The 17257-nt window shown below is 37.2% G+C and overlaps 1 protein-coding gene across 2 annotated transcripts; it reads right to left on the bottom strand.

Moving 5' to 3' along the window:
• Positions 1-14150: 14150 nt before the first annotated feature.
• Positions 14151-16914, bottom strand: LOC113302441 (malate dehydrogenase, cytoplasmic-like). 2 transcript variants are annotated; one of them, XM_026551346.1, is made up of 7 exons: positions 16688-16914; positions 15815-15973; positions 15557-15732; positions 15045-15322; positions 14788-14923; positions 14581-14692; positions 14151-14443 (listed from the first exon to the last, which is right to left on the bottom strand). In XM_026551346.1, exons 1-7 carry the CDS (start codon positions 16728-16730, stop codon positions 14349-14351), a joined length of 999 nt encoding a protein of 332 aa, XP_026407131.1. In that variant the 5' UTR covers positions 16731-16914; the 3' UTR covers positions 14151-14348. The 2 variants fall into 2 exon arrangements, with proteins under 2 accessions (XP_026407131.1, XP_026407130.1); XM_026551345.1 differs by lacking the exon at positions 16688-16914 and adding an exon at positions 16234-16440.
• Positions 16915-17257: the final 343 nt, after the last annotated feature.

Raw genomic sequence — 17257 nt, 5'->3', positions numbered from 1 at the left:
ATAAACATCACTATTGCAGCAACACAGCACCACCAGAGACTCAACTGGATCTATTCTTCCTTGTCTGAAATCTATGTTCAAAACCCAAATTCATTTCTTCTTTCGATCTGAACCTGACTGACCCCTAGAATCATACAGACCCATTTACTTTTCACCAAAGAACTTCAATTTCTTCATTTGAACCTAGGATTCACCTTCAATCCACCATTTATCACCAAACCCATCTTATTATTATCAAGATTGAGCTAAGCTTCCATCTGATTTATTCAATTTATCATAAACTCAGAGATTCAATTCAAAATCTTCTGTGCTTCTTCCATTCACTGCACTAGTACCAGTGAATCTTCTGATTCTCTTATATCATCACCAAATTCATTAATCATTATCACCAGCAACTGATAATCATCTTCATGTTCTTCTCGGCATGAAATCACCATCTCAATTCGCAGTGATTGAACCCTAAATTTCATCTCTTAACTCAAACAAATACCCTTAACCCAGATTCAAACCCTAATTTCTATTTATGCTTCTTCTTACCAATGAACAATAGTTTCTCGATCTCAGACAGCTTCATCTCGTCGATCTTTAGACATCGTCGACTCCATTTCCTCACCTTTCTCATTTCTCTGAACATTGATGAAGCCGCCATCGACTTCAGGCAGAGAGAAAACTGAATGATGGTTTCTCCGAAATTTAGGTGTAGGTAATGATGGAAATTACTTAAGACACCCACAAGAGTGAGCATGTGCCACCACGTATGGCCTCTTATCCTCCACTGTGCTCCCGATAGCGCTTGCCTGTGGAATGACGATTCTGCCCTCCTTGCTCCAAATGAACGCTTTCCGAGTTCTTCCACCAACAGTAACCGTCTCTTATTTCTCATATTCATTTTTTCTCTTCAATTTCTTTTCATCACTAAAGTTGGCGTGCTTTCAGACAGATAGTTTGCATCACTAAAGAATACTTTTCAGATAGAAATTTACATCATTAAAGCCGACATACTTTTCAGACAGAGATGAAGAAATAAAAGTAAATAATGAGAAATAATCCGCCTCCAACACTTTTGCACTTGAGATGAGACTTTTGGGTTGTTTATTCTTCTTTTGTTCCAAATGACTCCAAAGTACCTAAACACTCAAAAGCAAATATAAGATATATAATTTACAAGAAAAATAGCAAAGAAAGCATAAATACTAGATATAAAATTAGGTGTTTTAGACACCTATCAACGAGTACAATCATATTGATTGCCTTGAGATTGATATCTCCGATAGGCAACATATAAAAAGTAATCACAAAAATCTTCGTCTCATTGTTTGTGATTCCGCAACATCTTGTTTCGCTACCATGCGATTAAGATTGTTGTGAGGTGATTGATGACTCTAGGCTGTTCTTCGGGAATATAAGACCGGATTATCAATTGGTTCCTGTTCACCTTGATTATTATCAAAATACGGAACAAAACCTTTTAGGGTTTATCTGTGGGAGACAGATTGATCCTTCGATAGAACTGTCTGTGTGTGACAGATTTGTTTATCATCAAGTCTTCGAATTTGGGTCTTAGCAACTCTTAGTTGTGGGGGATATCAGCTAAGGGAATCAAGTGCGCAGTATCCTGCTAGGATCAGAGGCGTGGGGACTACAACTGTACCTTGGATCAGTGGGAGACTGATTTGGGTTCAACTAAAGTCCAGTCCGAAGTTAGCTTGGAGTAAGTTAGTGTCTGTAGCTGCTTAATACAATGTATGTTCAATCTGGACTAGGTCCCGGGGTTTTTCTGCATTTGCGGTTTCCTCGTTAACAAAATTTCTGGTGTCTATGTTATTTCAATTTCCGCATTATATTGTTTTATCTTTATAATTGAAATAATATAGGTTGTGCGTTAGATCATCAATTAGAGTAATACAACCTTTGGTTGTTGATTATCATTGATTGATCCTTGGATATTGGTCTTTGGTACCATCCAAGTTATTCCTTGTGTTTGATTAAGACTCGTTGATTTCTATTAGCTCGAGTAAATCAAAATAAGAGAGAGATATTAACTCCTTGAGATACTTTTACCTAGATTGAGTCTGACTGTCTAGTTGATTCTCTAGAAAGTATTTTGGAGTTAGTCCATACAGATTGCTAAGTGAAATATTGGGTGGTGTGGTAGACCCCTGCTTTTTCACATAGGCCAGCCGACGCCACTTGCAAGTGGCCACACCCCATGTTGCCCGACCGACCCATATTTCCCATCCACCAATCAGGTCGCTCTAAATAGGCTACGCGCACTGGAAGTGTAGCCACGCCCATGTTTGGCTGGCCCCCTCTTTTTACCGACCAATCAGGTCGCTCTAAACCTGCCACAGTATTGAAAGAGGCAAAATTGCGCCAGATGGTCACAATGCCAAATTGGCTTTCCGAAACCGCGCCAACGTGCCAATGGCATGCCAAACGTGCATGCCAAACGCGCCATCCCGCTCCGCATGTTTATGGCATACCAAACATGCCATGTCACGTCAATGCAATAATTTGCATTCCAAAAATGCCAAAAACGTGCTACCATGCCGCAGTAGCGTGCCGAACGTGTCAACGTGCCATAAATAGCGCGCCTACGTGCTAACTCACCTACTGTTCGTGGCCAACGCCATAACGAATTCCAATTAGGGTATTCTAATCAAAAACACGGCTTTGCTTTAGTGGCATTAGTCGAAACCCTAATTTCCAGTTGTGGCCCAAATTACGCCACTTTGGCCCCACAACATGCCACGAGCGATGTGGGACCCGAAAAACCCTAAAACGGCGCCATATTATAATCACCCTTGGCCATCCTTACGCCTGTGGTTATTCCCATATTAGGGCCTGCCATAATTCCTTTAATGTGGCCATGGAAGATTGCATAAAAACGCCACCGTGTCGCGGCCATGCCACACGTGCTAATTAGGGTTTTGATATGAAAAACCCTAATTTAGCTAAAGTTGCCACGCCAACCAAGTCAAGTAATTCTCCTAAGGCCGTAAGTTTGATATAGCAACATGGGCCAATGTTGCCGAAGCCATATTTGGGTCTAACACCAATATGCCAAAATAGATACCACGGGTATGCCAGGCGCAACTATGCCAATGACATACCGTTATGCCACTGGCATGCGTTAAATATACCATCATACCGTCAGAATATGACACCACTTTGCTACTATAGTATGCCAATGAAATGTGGCCATAATCAACGGCCACCCTTTCTCACAGGCCACAATAATTGACAGGCTTGTGGCAAGTTTTAGGTGACCAGCCAAGACAAGCCTAATAGCATCACATGCTATTTTTCCTGCGGCAAGTCTCTTGACTTTGACTTGCTACACATGGCTATCTACTACTTAGTTGGCATACAATTAATCAGAATAGCTAAGTCTTGCATACAAGACTCGTTCAGCAATCTGCTACACATTTTCTACAAAAATGCACGAGACATCAAATTAATATGTCACAAACTGGGGGATGCTCATCAGGGTATTGGTCTGGCGGTTTACAGCGTGCGGCGTGAAACACGCCCATTATAAGAAAGTGTCAGAAAGCAGGGCAGTTAGTGGAAGCAAGAAGTAGTGGGTGTAAACTAACCAGTTTCCTTCATAGTGGGAACGTGGTCTCTGGAATTTACACATGACCCCACTTCTCCATCACTCAATCACTCCCACTTTCTACGAGATCAGGGCGCGTTCAATATGACTTGTATAAATAGGTTTTACCTATTTCAACAAAACGACAACTTTTGGGTACAATAACAACACATTATCCAGAAAAATACCAAAGAACTGATAGCTTACATTCCGCAAGCCAGTTACAACTTCTGATACAAGTCATAAAATAGCCACACCTTCAGAATTAACCATTCTGGTGTCAATACCTTCTTTGCTCCCCTCCCTAAGACCAACCCTTCTCCTTCACTTTGTGACCGAAGCAAGACTGAAACGACCATTTCTTGGTTTAGGATAGGATTGTACAGATTGATCTCTCGAATCTAAAGTACTCCCGTGTAGTGCATTTGTTTTAGGTTTAGATTTGTTTCTCATCTACATACCCAAATTTACCAAAACCAGCAGAAACAATTTTTACCCATAAAAACGAGGAAACCGCAATTGCAGAAAAACCTCGGGACCTCGTCCATATTTGAACACCAAACTATATTAAGCTGATACAGACACTAGCCTACTATCAAACTTTGGAGTAGAATGTAGTTGAGACCGAATCTACCCTCCAAGCGATTCAGTTACGGATTCACTTATTTCGTCTTTTGAACCTGCAAGGATTTAAGCAATTGATTCCCTTAGATGACATCCTTTACATCCTAAGAATTGTTTCAACCTAAGTGAAGACTTTTGATATCAATCTTCCACTAACAAATACGCCTATTTGATTTCACTTTAGATCAAAGATCAAGGCTTGAAAATATGTTTTCAATAGACAAAGCTAGCAAACCTCACAATTCAGAATACTTACATTCACTTAGATGAGAAGCCTAGATCTTTTACGTACCACCTTTCAAGAATAATCTTCAACTTATTAATTAAGACCGGTTGTTAGATATCTATCTTGAAGAATCACAAAGTCTGAGACGAAGAAAACTTTGTGATTTCTATCTATCTTGCCTGAAAGAGACTACGACAACCTCGATAACAGAAAAGCAAGATCAGGATTCACGAACTATCAAGGTAAAGATAGTAGGACCCGACTTCACAAATTCCCAAAGTGAAGTCTTTCAGTCGTACCTAATTATGTTTCTTATAGGAAACCTAGGTTCATAGAGGATTACTCTAGAAATCAACTAGGACACAAAGTGTCAGGGATTACATTTTCCAGTTGAATGAGCATCTCTATTTATATTTTTTCAAGACTGAGAGTTGCTTAGAATTCAAGCTAAAGTAACTTGAGAATCAAGTAAACACTTTCTCTGTTTAGATGAAATACTGGTTCGGGTTTCAATTAAACATGTGAGAAATAGTCTTGAAAATAAAATAGAAGAATATAGACTATGGTTCGGTTACGGAACCGTGTATAACGACTATTCAGTTTGGCAAATATGCCATGTGAACAAAAAGTAAATTGATGTTCATTTAAAACACTTAAGAATTAATCATGATGAACAAACATAAGTGTTTAAGTGATCAATGAAGTCTTAGAAGTGTTTAAGAGAGTCATAGCAATGCTAAACATATTTAAAAAAAATAATTCTTTGAGCATCTAGTAAATTCTAGTGGGACCATTGGTGAAACGGTTCATGAACCATAAGGCTTGTTCACGAGTCAGGATACTCGGTTCGTGAACCGGGTTCGCCAACCCTATACAAGACTCTCAAACTCAGATGGCTACGGTTCGTGAACCGGTTCGCCAACTGCTAGCCTTTTAATACCAACACAAAAAATCAATTCTCCACGGTTCGTGAACTGTCCCCAACTGAACTTAAAGTTTGCGATCTGGTTCGCCAACCTTCACTGTATTTCTGAACTCAGATATTTATGGTTACGAAGTGGTTTTCCAACCTACCCTGAGCAGAAATATCAGATGTTCATGAATTTCTCTCATATGATGTTTGAAACATTCTCAAATTATAAAATCACTTATATAGGCACTTTCCAATTGATCCACAAAGTAATTATTAAACAATAAACTACATCGAACTAATATTTTTAAGGACCGTTAATATCTTTGCTAGATCATATTTCAAGATTTTTAACAAGACAAGCTTGACTTGAAATTTTTTCTTCGTAATCTACTAGAAGCCACACGACTTAGTATCAAATGATAGAATGGTAATACAGTAATTAAAATAGAATGATTGCGGTCTTCACATACCTAATACAAAAGTTCTCCAAATGTCTTCGTCGATCTTCAATCTTCGAGGATGATGTCTGACACTCAACTACCAAATTTTAACATAGTCTCAGACTTGACTTAGTAGACCAAAAATCAAGATATAGTTTTGATCATCTAACATTGACAACAAGCTTGAGATAGCAAAACTTTTGGGGTCAAACAATCATTTCTCTAACAACATGCATTCAACTCGATGCCCAAGCAAAGTAAGAAAGTGAAAATAGGCTTGCAATGGCCTATGTGAAAAACTAGGGTAAGTTGGAACGGTGTGAAAACTAAGTTTAAGGCATCATGCTTGCAACTGCAAAAGTACGTGCATATTCCTAGCGAGAAGTGAAGTTCCGAGACCCGGTCACTAGCATCAAAGCTGCGTATCGAGGAGTTATTGCAGGCGCGACATGGCGCCGTGGGCATAATTTCCAGTACGTCTCATTGCAGTTTCTCACGTACCCTCCTCTCTACCTTTAAGGGGTCAAGAACTGACCGTAGTTCATCCACATCGGGACAAGCAAATAAATCCAACTCGTGTTGCAAGGACAAAGGCCAAGCAAATATCTAGTACGTATAGGCCGAAGAGTCCTTTGCAAATGATGTGCAAGAATGTGTATCAATGGCATCGTGTTTCACTATGGTGGTGAAATTCTGAATTCGCAACGATGATGCCTAAGCATCATGAAGCTCTTTTGACTAAGTTATGCGTCATAATGTTTGTGTATCATATAGGCTTTACTGGGAAAGCTATGAAACTATTAGCGCATCTTTGTTGTATGCACCTTTGACCAACCGGCCTTCCCTATATATGTTTTATTGACATTTCTATAACTAAAAACTGGGGAACAGTTTGACATATTTGCTTCACTATTCACGGTCGTTGCCATGTATCTCAAAGTAATGCTCATGATGGCGGTATTTCCATCTTTGGCCCGATGACCAACTCAAGTCTTGCACCATGATGATGCAATATCGCAATGGCCAGCCTCATACTGGTGTGAAGCGCCATCTATACTGCGCTTATCCATCCTTCCAATGGATGATGCACCATGATGGTGCAAAATATTTCTCGGGTAGCCACCACTAACGTAATACACCATGATGGTACAATATTGGCTCTTGGTCAATATAACCTGCATAATGCACCATGATGGTGCGATATTGTCTCTTGGCTAATCACCAACTGGTTGTTGCACAATAATGATACAACATATTTCTTGGACAACATTCCCCTTAACGCGCAACCAATGCTTTAAGATGATGCTTCATCTCATGCAAATGACGCATCTTTGAGAACGCGTCATGCGAAAAGTGCGGGTGTTACAAATAAAGCTTGAAAAAGGCCTGAAAATCCTTACATTAAACCAGTGTAGTCAAAATTGTTCTCCAAACCCGATTACTGGCCGACTAATTGCTACTCGCTACATGACCGATTCGATTTCCAATTCGAAGCCATTTTCGATTTTGAGCGATTAAGACGACCGATTTTGACGATTTGAATCGATTATGAGCAAAACGAGTTGACGACTTTTTCGAGTTGGCTTTGCATGCACCAAAAGCAGAATATTTTTTTGTAACCTCTCATATGGGAGTTATCAAATGTAAACACCTCTAAAAACATGATAAATAGGTTCAGTATTACAGTGTTATGCAGTTAATTACATGATAGTTAAAATTTAAATTTAATTAGGTCCAAGTAATGACTCATGAGTAGTAGCATATAAATCTCTATAAAAACATGTTTCGAGTATTATGCCGAGTTTCTGGCGATTTCCAAGTCTGAACACATTGTTCCTAGCTCCAAGTTTCTCAACCGAGTAGGACCAAGAAGCGATTTCGACTACTTTGCATTAAGATGAATTTTGATGTGGCATATAAAGATGAAACAAATGGTGTCGGTCTAATTTTAAGAAATTTTTTTTGTAATACAGATGAAGTTAGATATTATAGAACCCAAGCATCATACCTTGAACAGGATGAAGCTAAAGCACTCTTGGAAGTGGTACTTTCGGCAAAAAGTAAAGGAGTACAAGAATTGCAATGCCAAATGTTATCACCTATTCGAATAGTAGATTGGATTATTAAGTGGACACCAAGAAATTTAATTATCGATTGCAGTAATATTTTAAACTCTTTTGTAACTTGCAAATTAATGTAGAATGATAGGGTTGAAAGCAAAAAGTTGTTGGGGATACGAAGAGAGTTTAAGTTTCGTAAGAAACTTGATAAAAATATGATTGAATAATCAAGATTATAAGTGTTTAATTGATAATAATAATAATAATTAGAATAAGATTATCTCTAAACAATAACTTAGCCTCTATATATAGGATTGCAACAGCCGACTAGGTAACAAAGGAAATCTACCTAAACTAGGAAAGCAAAGTCTTGTAAGAAAAGAAATAAGAGAAACTAGAAGAAACAGAGGATTAGGAAAGATGTCATACATCATTCCCCCCTTCTTGAATGAAACTCGCCCTCGAGTTATTCAGTAAAAATAACTTCATTCTCACCATGAAATGTGAAAGTTTCTTGCACGTTGAAGATATTAGAAATGCTTCAATTTGAAGGAAGATCAATGACATAAGCGTTATCAGTGTTTTCTTAAATACCTTAGATGGTCCATACTTTTTCATCTTTGTCTTGTTGTAAGTTCCAGTAGGAAAGCACTTGAAAAGGCGAGGGTACCCAAATATACCTCAAGCTAAAAATTTTCCTACCTATAAGTCATTTCTCCGAAAGTGATTATCTATGGACTGAGTCGAGACAATACAACTAATCGGTTCACACTTCGTGTGATCGTCTATGGATACGAGATCGAGACAATACAACAACGAAGTATGTTTACTTGATACAAAGGTTAGGACTTAACCAAACACAATAGGATTGCTTATCAAGTAAATAGGAATTAATGTTTGTGAATTTACTTTAATTATAATAAAACAATTATAATGCGGAATATAAAAGTAAATGACACAGCAAGATTTTGTTAACAAGGAAACCACAAATGCAGAAAAATCTCGGGACCTAGTACAGAATTGAATACTCTCAGGATTAAGCCGCTACACAAAATTACACTAACTTCGTATAGTTGAGACCAAGTAACTAACTCTATAGTTCACCTAGTTCTGTCTGTATTACCACGCCTCCAACTTATAAATAAGTCATGTACTTGGAGCAATCCCTTTGGTTCGTATTCCAAACAGTAAAGGAACAATAAATCTGTTTGGTAACAACTCTATTCAACCAAGTGATATGAGTCGGACAAAGGCTCTTCCGTTTATCTTAACATAAACTCCTTCGTCAGGTCTAGATCTATCTTATGTTCAATCACCCAAAGGTAATCGATTAAGATTAAACCAACAACACCTTTAATCCGAAGAACCGTGTTGATGCCGATCTATTCAATTAATCAATCCAATCTACCACAAGGATAAACTGATTATTAATTGGATCCTCTTTTTCCCAAACAAGTATTGTGCACACCAAAGATTATAAAACCCAAGTAAGATCTTCAATATCTTCTTTGTCTTCAAATCTTCTTAAATCTTCAATAAACACCTGCACACAATCACTTGAATCTCTTGTGATCAATCACGCACAGAACGGAGTCTGTTAACAATGGATTATCACAAGATCGTCTTTAGAACTGACAACAGTCTAAAGATCCCTGTCGAAACTCTGAACTAGTTTGAGTGAATCTTATATCAGAAGAGAAGATTCTCAAAAATAAACAAACTAGGTGCAATCATATTTCAACCACCGTTAGTCAATCAAATCAATCGAAAACAAAGATAAACCGCAATTATCTAGTTTCCCACCGACGGGTTGCGCTAGAGTTTCTCAATCCCAAAGAAGACTTTAAACTGAGCGGCCATAAGAGATTTCACCTAATTAGATCACTCTCCTCTACGATAGGCGGCTACACCAGTAACAAAGACAAAAGAGGAAGTCTGTTATTACGAAGGATTAGTTTGCTAGAAAGGAAAACTTCGTGTATTTATAGACAAGGAAGTTTGGACACCAAGGAATTTCCAAAACCGAAAATATTCTCAAGATATTCATAAAATCACATATTCGGTTTTCATAATTCCTGGAAATGCTCTGTCCAAAAATAACGATCGAAATCTCTCGGAAAATCTAATTAGTAAATGCACATTACTAATTCTGGAATTTCCCTATAAAATAAAATTAATAACAATAATTAAAAGATTCTTAACTTACTTATGTTTCGATCCTAGGATTCTCTTCCCTTAGCCGTTAAGGAATATATTTGAACAATTAAAAAAATAAACATTCATAACACGTGTTCAAAATTTGTCGACATCTTAACTTTGTAAGTTCTCTTTCACACTTGCAACCTTGAAACCGATTTTCCACACTTCCAAACAAGTTTAGAATTGGTTCATCTTACTTTCAAGAACTATGTGATTGATCAAATCAACATTCAATCACAATCATGGGTTTAACGGTTCTACCAAAACAATTTTCGGTTCTACCTCCATGTGAGTACTACGCATAGTCACACTAGCTTCCAAAAGATTCGGTTGACTAGGTACTAGGATCGGTTCCCCACATATATATGGTATCTAACTTATATGTGTTGCACATGTCCATAGGATCGGTTCCCCTTTCTGCTATAAACCTTGTTGCACCTCATACAAGGATCGGTTCCCTTTGATGTACTGCACCCCTTACTAGGATCGGTTCCCTTTCCCTTACAAGGTCAGACATACAAAATCCGATCATACCACAAGTGATTACTTAAAATCGGTTTTACTAATAAAATTTATACCAATACATAAGTCAGGCCTTTGTGAACAGTTCTACCAAGAACACAACAAGTTGTGAGCGGTTATACTCTATCACACATATTGGTTGATCATAAGATAAGCAATGAATAACAAAACCAATAACACCTGGCAAAATTCCTTTTCGGTTCACAAACAAGTTTATGAACTTACTTCCTTAGAACACATGTAAATATTGTTCCCTAGGATGAAATCCTCACCTCATGCCCATACATAATCACAATAGCATTCAAATGATTATGGCGATGTCTTATCTACAAAGTTTAATGGTTAAGCAATAAACCTCGTATGGTATTCCTTAATACTATGTCTATCTAGAGTTCATATATGCTTCGCAGCCATGTTTTCAATATGCACGACTTGAAAGATACGTTAGGGAATGAAACAGTTCAAGTCAAATATCACTAACCTCAAGTGGAAGGATGATTGTTTTCGTTGTAGCTCCTTGCTTCTTCACATCTTCAAGTCTTCGCAATACTTGTAATGTCTCATATCCTAATACTTTCAAGCTAACCTTTACGAAGTTCACTCTAGTACATAATCAAGCGACTCTTAACATGAGTTTTGATTCACTAAAATATGACAACCAAACTTGACATACCAACGCTTGGTGGGATCAACCGAGCAATGCTATAACAATACTCTTTTCTTAGATGAATCAAAATTAATTCTCCTTCTTTGAAAGTCTTTATTCTTCTATGTTTATTTGCAGCTTCTTTGTACTTGTTGTTGGAATCTTCAAGCTTTTTTTACTTCTTGATGAACCTGTGAAGCTTTCTCAAGCATATTATCTGCTTTTACATTTGAATGTCGCAGTTTTGGAAGTACTACCAAATCCAAAATATGGTTAGGAACCTTAGAATACACAATCTCGAAAGGTGTCTTACCGGTAGACCTATTGACTGTAGTGTTTAAACCATATGTGGAAAGAGAGTGTCCCATTGTTTGTATTTGCCTCCAATAATCTTGGCTCGAATCAGATTTCCTAAAGAACGATTTACAAGTTCATTTTGGCCATCTGTTTGGGATGAGCAGTTGTACTATACTGCAACTTAGTTCCCAAGCGCATCCACAAAGACTTCCATAAGTAGCTCAAAAAAATTGTGTCTCTATCAGAAGTGATTGTCTTAGGAATTCCATGTAAATGAACCATTTATTTAAAAAAACAAATAAGCAACATTTGAAGCATCTGTTGTCTTCTTGAAAGCAATGAAGTGACCCATCTTTGAATAACGATCTACCACAACCATAATAGAGTCACTGCTATTTGAAGTACGTGGTAAACTAAGAACAAAATCCATGCTAATATCTACCCAAGGAGCATCTGAAACTGGAAGTGGAGTATATAGCCCTGTGTTTTGAATAGTTTCTTTGGATTGTTGACAAACCATACACTTTTGTACGTATTTCTGAACATCTCGCTTCAGGGAAGGCCAAAAATAACGTTTTTCAGCCAAAGCAATGGTTTTATCACATCCGAAATGTCCACCAAGACCACTGCCATGCAATTCTTGGATCAGGTGAAGACGTAAAGAGCACTGTGGTATACATAATCGATTTCCTTTAAAAAGAAAACCATCTTGAATGGGATAATCATCACTGACTGTAGAAGAACCACACTTCTCCAAAAGTGATTGAAAATCTTTGTCTTCACTATACATATCCTTCAAGAAATCAAAAGATAAACTCTCATGTTTAAGAGTGACGAGAAGATGAGCTCGTCTACTCAAAGCATCAGCTACTTGATTGAGTTTTCCACTCTTATGTCTAATAGACAATGTATACTGAGTGATAGTAGATAACCACCTATCATGCAATCTATTAACTTTAGCTAAAGTTTTCAAAAACTTAAGAGCTTCATTATCAGTGTTCACTATTGATACATGAAAATGGTTACCCCTTAACAGGGCTAGGTAGTCCCTGAAGGGGTTCCAAATCCAATATGAACAAAGGGGAGCTGGGGACTAAGGCCCAAGTCCATTAAGAAGTAGCCATGAGCAGAAAAGGATAAGGAGGGAACTAAAGGAAAAAATGAGGTTGTATTAGAAAAGGAGTGGCATTAGTGGTAATTAAGGAGGTTTAGGACATGAAGCATGATGTCATAAAAAGAAGGGATTTTGGGAAAGTCTATAAAAGGAGGTACATAATACAATGGAAAACAAGTTCTATCTCATATCATTCCTAGAAAGTGTAATCATTTGGTGTAGCTAGGACGGGTAGAACCAAAATCATATTCACCCCTCAACATTCACTAAGAATTCACTGTGAATGAGATAAGGATGTCATTGTTTCAAAGCTTGAACAAGGGTTATCAATTTTAGTTCATGGGTAGACCATTTCTTCCTTGTATCAGAATTTTTCTCATAATAATAAGCAATTGGATGACCTTCTTGAGACAATACAGCTCATATGCCAACAATAGAAGCATCACAATGAATTTCAAATGATTTTTCAAAATTTGGCATAGCAAGAACATGAGAATTACATAGTTTTTCTTTGATCAAATTAAAGCTCTCATCTGTTTTTTCTGTCCATTCAAAAATTTCTTTTTTCAAGCAATCTGTAAGACCAGCAATAACAGTACTGAAATTCTTCACAAACCTTCTACAAAAAGAAGTTAATCCATGAAAGTTGTGCACCTCATGAATAGATGTAGGGGTAGGCCAATCAACAATTTCTTTAATCTTGGAATCATCTACTAAAATACCAGTACTTGAAACTACGTAACCTAAGAATGTCACTTTGTTTGTAAGAAATGTGCACTTCTTTAAGTTCACATATAACACATTCTCTCGTAATGCAGTAAATACTTAAGATAAATTTTCAAGATGTTCTTCTTCATTGCGGTTGTATATTAAGATATCATCAAAGTATACGATGACAACTTTCTCAAGAAAATGTCGCAAAACTTGATTCATGAGACGCATAAACGTGCTAGGAGCATTAGATAATCCGAATGGCATCACAAGCCACTCATATAATCCTTCACGAGTTTTAAAAGCATTCTTCCATTCATCACCTATACGAATACGTATTTGATGATAACCACTACGTAAATTAAGTTTTGTAAATACCTTAGCACCAGAAAGCATATCTATCATGTCATCTAGTCTAGGTATTGGAAATCTATATGGTATTGTTATTTTATTCAGTGCTCTATCTACAATCTATACACATACGATGTCCACCATCTTTCTTGTCTACTAAAAAGGTTGGGCTAGCACAAGGACTTTTACTTGGTCTAATCAATCCTTTTTGTAAAAGGTCATCAACTTGTCCTTGTAGTATTTCATGCTCTTTCGGACTTAATTTATAGTGAGCTTGATTAGGAAGAGAAGTTCTCGGTATAAAATCAATTTGATGTTCTATTTATGGTAATAGATCTTCTGGATCAATAAGAGTTTGGACTAAAATGTTTGGGCGGGAAATTTCGGACTAGAGAGTACTTGCTTCGGAGGGACATGACTAGAACGTCCAAAGCCCAGGAAGAAGGGGATTAAAAGTTAATTTCTACTAGAGAATTATCATAAACTAGGGAATAACAATAATAAGAATTATTGACAACATTTTCCAAATTTCGGATTGAAGTTGGAATGATTTGAAATCATATACTTCGTTCTCCAAATTTAAAATAAAGTAAGAAGTTTTCTTCTTGTTAATCTTTACTTTTATTGCGAAGTTTTGTATTTCTTCATCAGTTGAGGCATGAATAAGCAAGGGATTTCTCCTCAATCAGCTCGTTTGCTGTAGCATCCATCTTTGTGCGTGAAAACTCGTCGATCTTGAGACCTGCCAACATTATTGCATTAGTAAGTTCGTTAAGATGATCTTACTTAGTAAACTGTTTTGTTGACTGATCTTCGTGGAGGATGAGAGATCTCAATTTTTCAATCATAATACAATTGAACTAGCAACTGAGACCTTACCTTGAACAATTGACCATTCACCTTTCTCACAAGTTACTGGAAAGGAGTAAATAAGGCCAGAAGGGATTCCATAAGATCCATCTGAGTAAACTCCCATCGATACCCATGTTCCCTGTATTGAGAATAATAACAACAGCAAGATTATGAAGTTAAAATCATCTGTTTTCCAAATCATTTTCTGTTCTGAACAGAATAACTCTACATTACCTTGGGAGTTCCAAGAACCCAATCGCGAATGTGGTCGCAAGCAGAGCTCGCAGCTGATAATGCACTTGACAGCTTCCGTGCTTTGATGATGGCTGCACCCCGCTGTTGTACAGTTTTGATAAACTCTGTTCTCAACCTTGAGTAAACAAAAGAATTCAAACAGAAACAGCTAAATTAAACTGCAAGAAATTGAGTTCAACTGTGAATGTTAAACTTGTATGGAGATTAAGCATGGGTATATGGGTTCAAGGTCTAACCACTGGTCGTCGGCAATAAGCTCACGAGCGGGATTCTGCCCATCGCTTGAAGTGACAGTTGCGTGACTAACATCTGGGTATTGAGTAGAAGAATGGTTACCCCAAATGATGACATTCTTCACATCACTGACTTGGATATCCAACCTCTCAGAGATTTGGCCCAGAGCTCTGTTGTGATCAAGTCTTGTAAGACATGTTATGTTCTTCTCCGGAATCGAAGGTGCAAATTCTTTCAGGATGAGGGCATTGGTATTTGCTGGGTTAGCGACAACTAATACCTGCAAAAGGAAAATATACAATACGCACTAGTCATTAATAAACTGAGGTGCAAAAACCAGTTAGCCTAAACACTAGCTAGCAAAGATACGTTCTATCAAGAAGAAAGAACCACGGAAATATATTTATTTATACGTATCAACACTCCAAAATAGCAATATTCCATAAACGGGTAATGTAGGGCTGAAAAAGAAAATGCAACCAATTCAACAAAATCTTAGAAACTGGTAAGTCACCTTGCAGTCAGTGTTTGCATGCTTCTCCAGTGCTGAAGCTTGTGCCTTATAGATAGAAACATTTTTTGACATCACATCTTTCCTTTCCATTCCTTCTTTTCTAGGGAACCCACCAACCATAACCGCAATGTCGACACCAGTACAAGCTTCGACAACATCCGTGGTGGCAATAACATCTGTTGAACAGTAGATTCATGAGAAATGCATATATTGAATCATCAGTTTTCATGATTAGTCGGTTGTATTATAAAGATATACCTTTTAGAAGAGGAAATGCAGCATCAATCAACTCCATCTTCACCCCATTCAAGGCTTCCGCGGCAGGTTCAATATCAAGCATGTGGAGAATTACAGGTTGATCTGGACCTAACATCGCACCTCGAGCTACCATCGGCACAAGGGCGTATCCAATTTGCCCTGTAACATAAGTTATGTTAGAAGAACCACATTGAAACAAATAGCCAAGAGGTTTGCCGCTAATGAGAGCAAACCACTGTGTATAAAGCATCTGCTATTACAAACCCAAGAAGTGCTAATCTTGTGAAACCAGCACACAAACCATCCACTAGAACTTTAAGTTGACAAGCAGCAATAACTTCTAGATTGCCAACTTGATAGGTAAACTACATTCGTTTCTTATTAATCAAAAAAAAAATCATAGATCAAAAATGACTTGCCTGCAGCACCAGTGACAAGAACCCTGATAGGTTCTTTTTCGATATCTAATAAATTGACAAAATATTTAATAATCCACCAGAATAAATAGAAACAAACGATAAGAACCAGTAGCTTTTGGACAATTTCAAGGTGCTCCATTGAAGAAATTACTAAATATATAAAAAACCCTTCTTTGTTTACTAATTGATTGTTATTCACAAATAAAACTATTGATAACTAAAATTCAATTGCAATTTATACAAAATAAAAACCAATCAACAGAATCTAAGGCAGGATCAGTAAGAAATGAACTGATAATTAATTTCTTGTTTCTCAAGTAAGGAATAATTGTCAGTAGGACTTCCAAGGAAAATGAATTGGTATAACAATAATGTGACCAAATCCTTTACTACAGATATGCTAAACGTAAACCCTAGAGAATTGAAATCGAATAAAAGAAAAGAAAACATTTACCAGCAGCACCAGTGACCAAAACCCTAACTGCATTTTTTGACATTGCTCTGTAATCCTCGATTTGAGTTTTTTATTTAATTAACTTGAGAGATATAGATAATAAAAAGTAACCCAATTTTAGAAGCACGAAGGTTTACGCTTTGAGTAAGTAGAAATTTGCGACGGGATTTTCGTGGAGGTTTGAGTAAGTAGTCCAGCTTGGAGTTTGTTGGCAGTTAAGATTGAAGAGGAGTCAAGGACTGGAGAAGAAGAATGTGTTCGGATCTTAGCTTCCCGGGCTTTTCAATGATGAAAATTCACATCGGCAAACCGAGCCCACTAGAGTCTTGATTTGAAGGCTGTTTTTGGGCATACATGAATCTTATTAGGCATACCTAATAAAGATAAAAAAAAACATGTGAAATAACAAAATCAGAAGCCCCCTTAACCAATTCTTTTTTAATGGCAAATCTGTCCTTTTAGGATTAGTGTTAATACTAATGATTAGTTAAAATAATTCTGATTAGTGATTAATGATTAGTTTTAAGATTATTTAGTTATAAATATGTGTAGATGAAAATTTTTGAGTAA

Source organism: Papaver somniferum, chromosome 8 (assembly GCF_003573695.1).
Source record: "Papaver somniferum cultivar HN1 chromosome 8, ASM357369v1, whole genome shotgun sequence".
Lineage (NCBI taxonomy): Eukaryota > Viridiplantae > Streptophyta > Magnoliopsida > Ranunculales > Papaveraceae > Papaver > Papaver somniferum.
The sequence above is the reverse complement of the archived record's forward strand: the minus strand, read 5'-3'. Positions and strand labels throughout refer to the sequence as shown.

Excerpts from the sequence above, each read along its gene's own strand:
- LOC113302441 (XM_026551345.1), bottom strand. The coding sequence starts at position 16,372 with ATGGAGCACCTTGAAATTGTCCAAAAGCTACTGGTTCTTATCGTTTGT. Across the intron at positions 15,974-16,233 it reads TCTTGTCACTGGTGCTGCAG|GGCAAATTGGATACGCCCTT; the intron begins GCAAGTCATTTT and ends CTTATGTTACAG. Across the intron at positions 14,444-14,580 it reads TGAATGGTCAATTGTTCAAG|GTCTCAAGATCGACGAGTTT; the intron begins GTAAGGTCTCAG and ends TAATGTTGGCAG.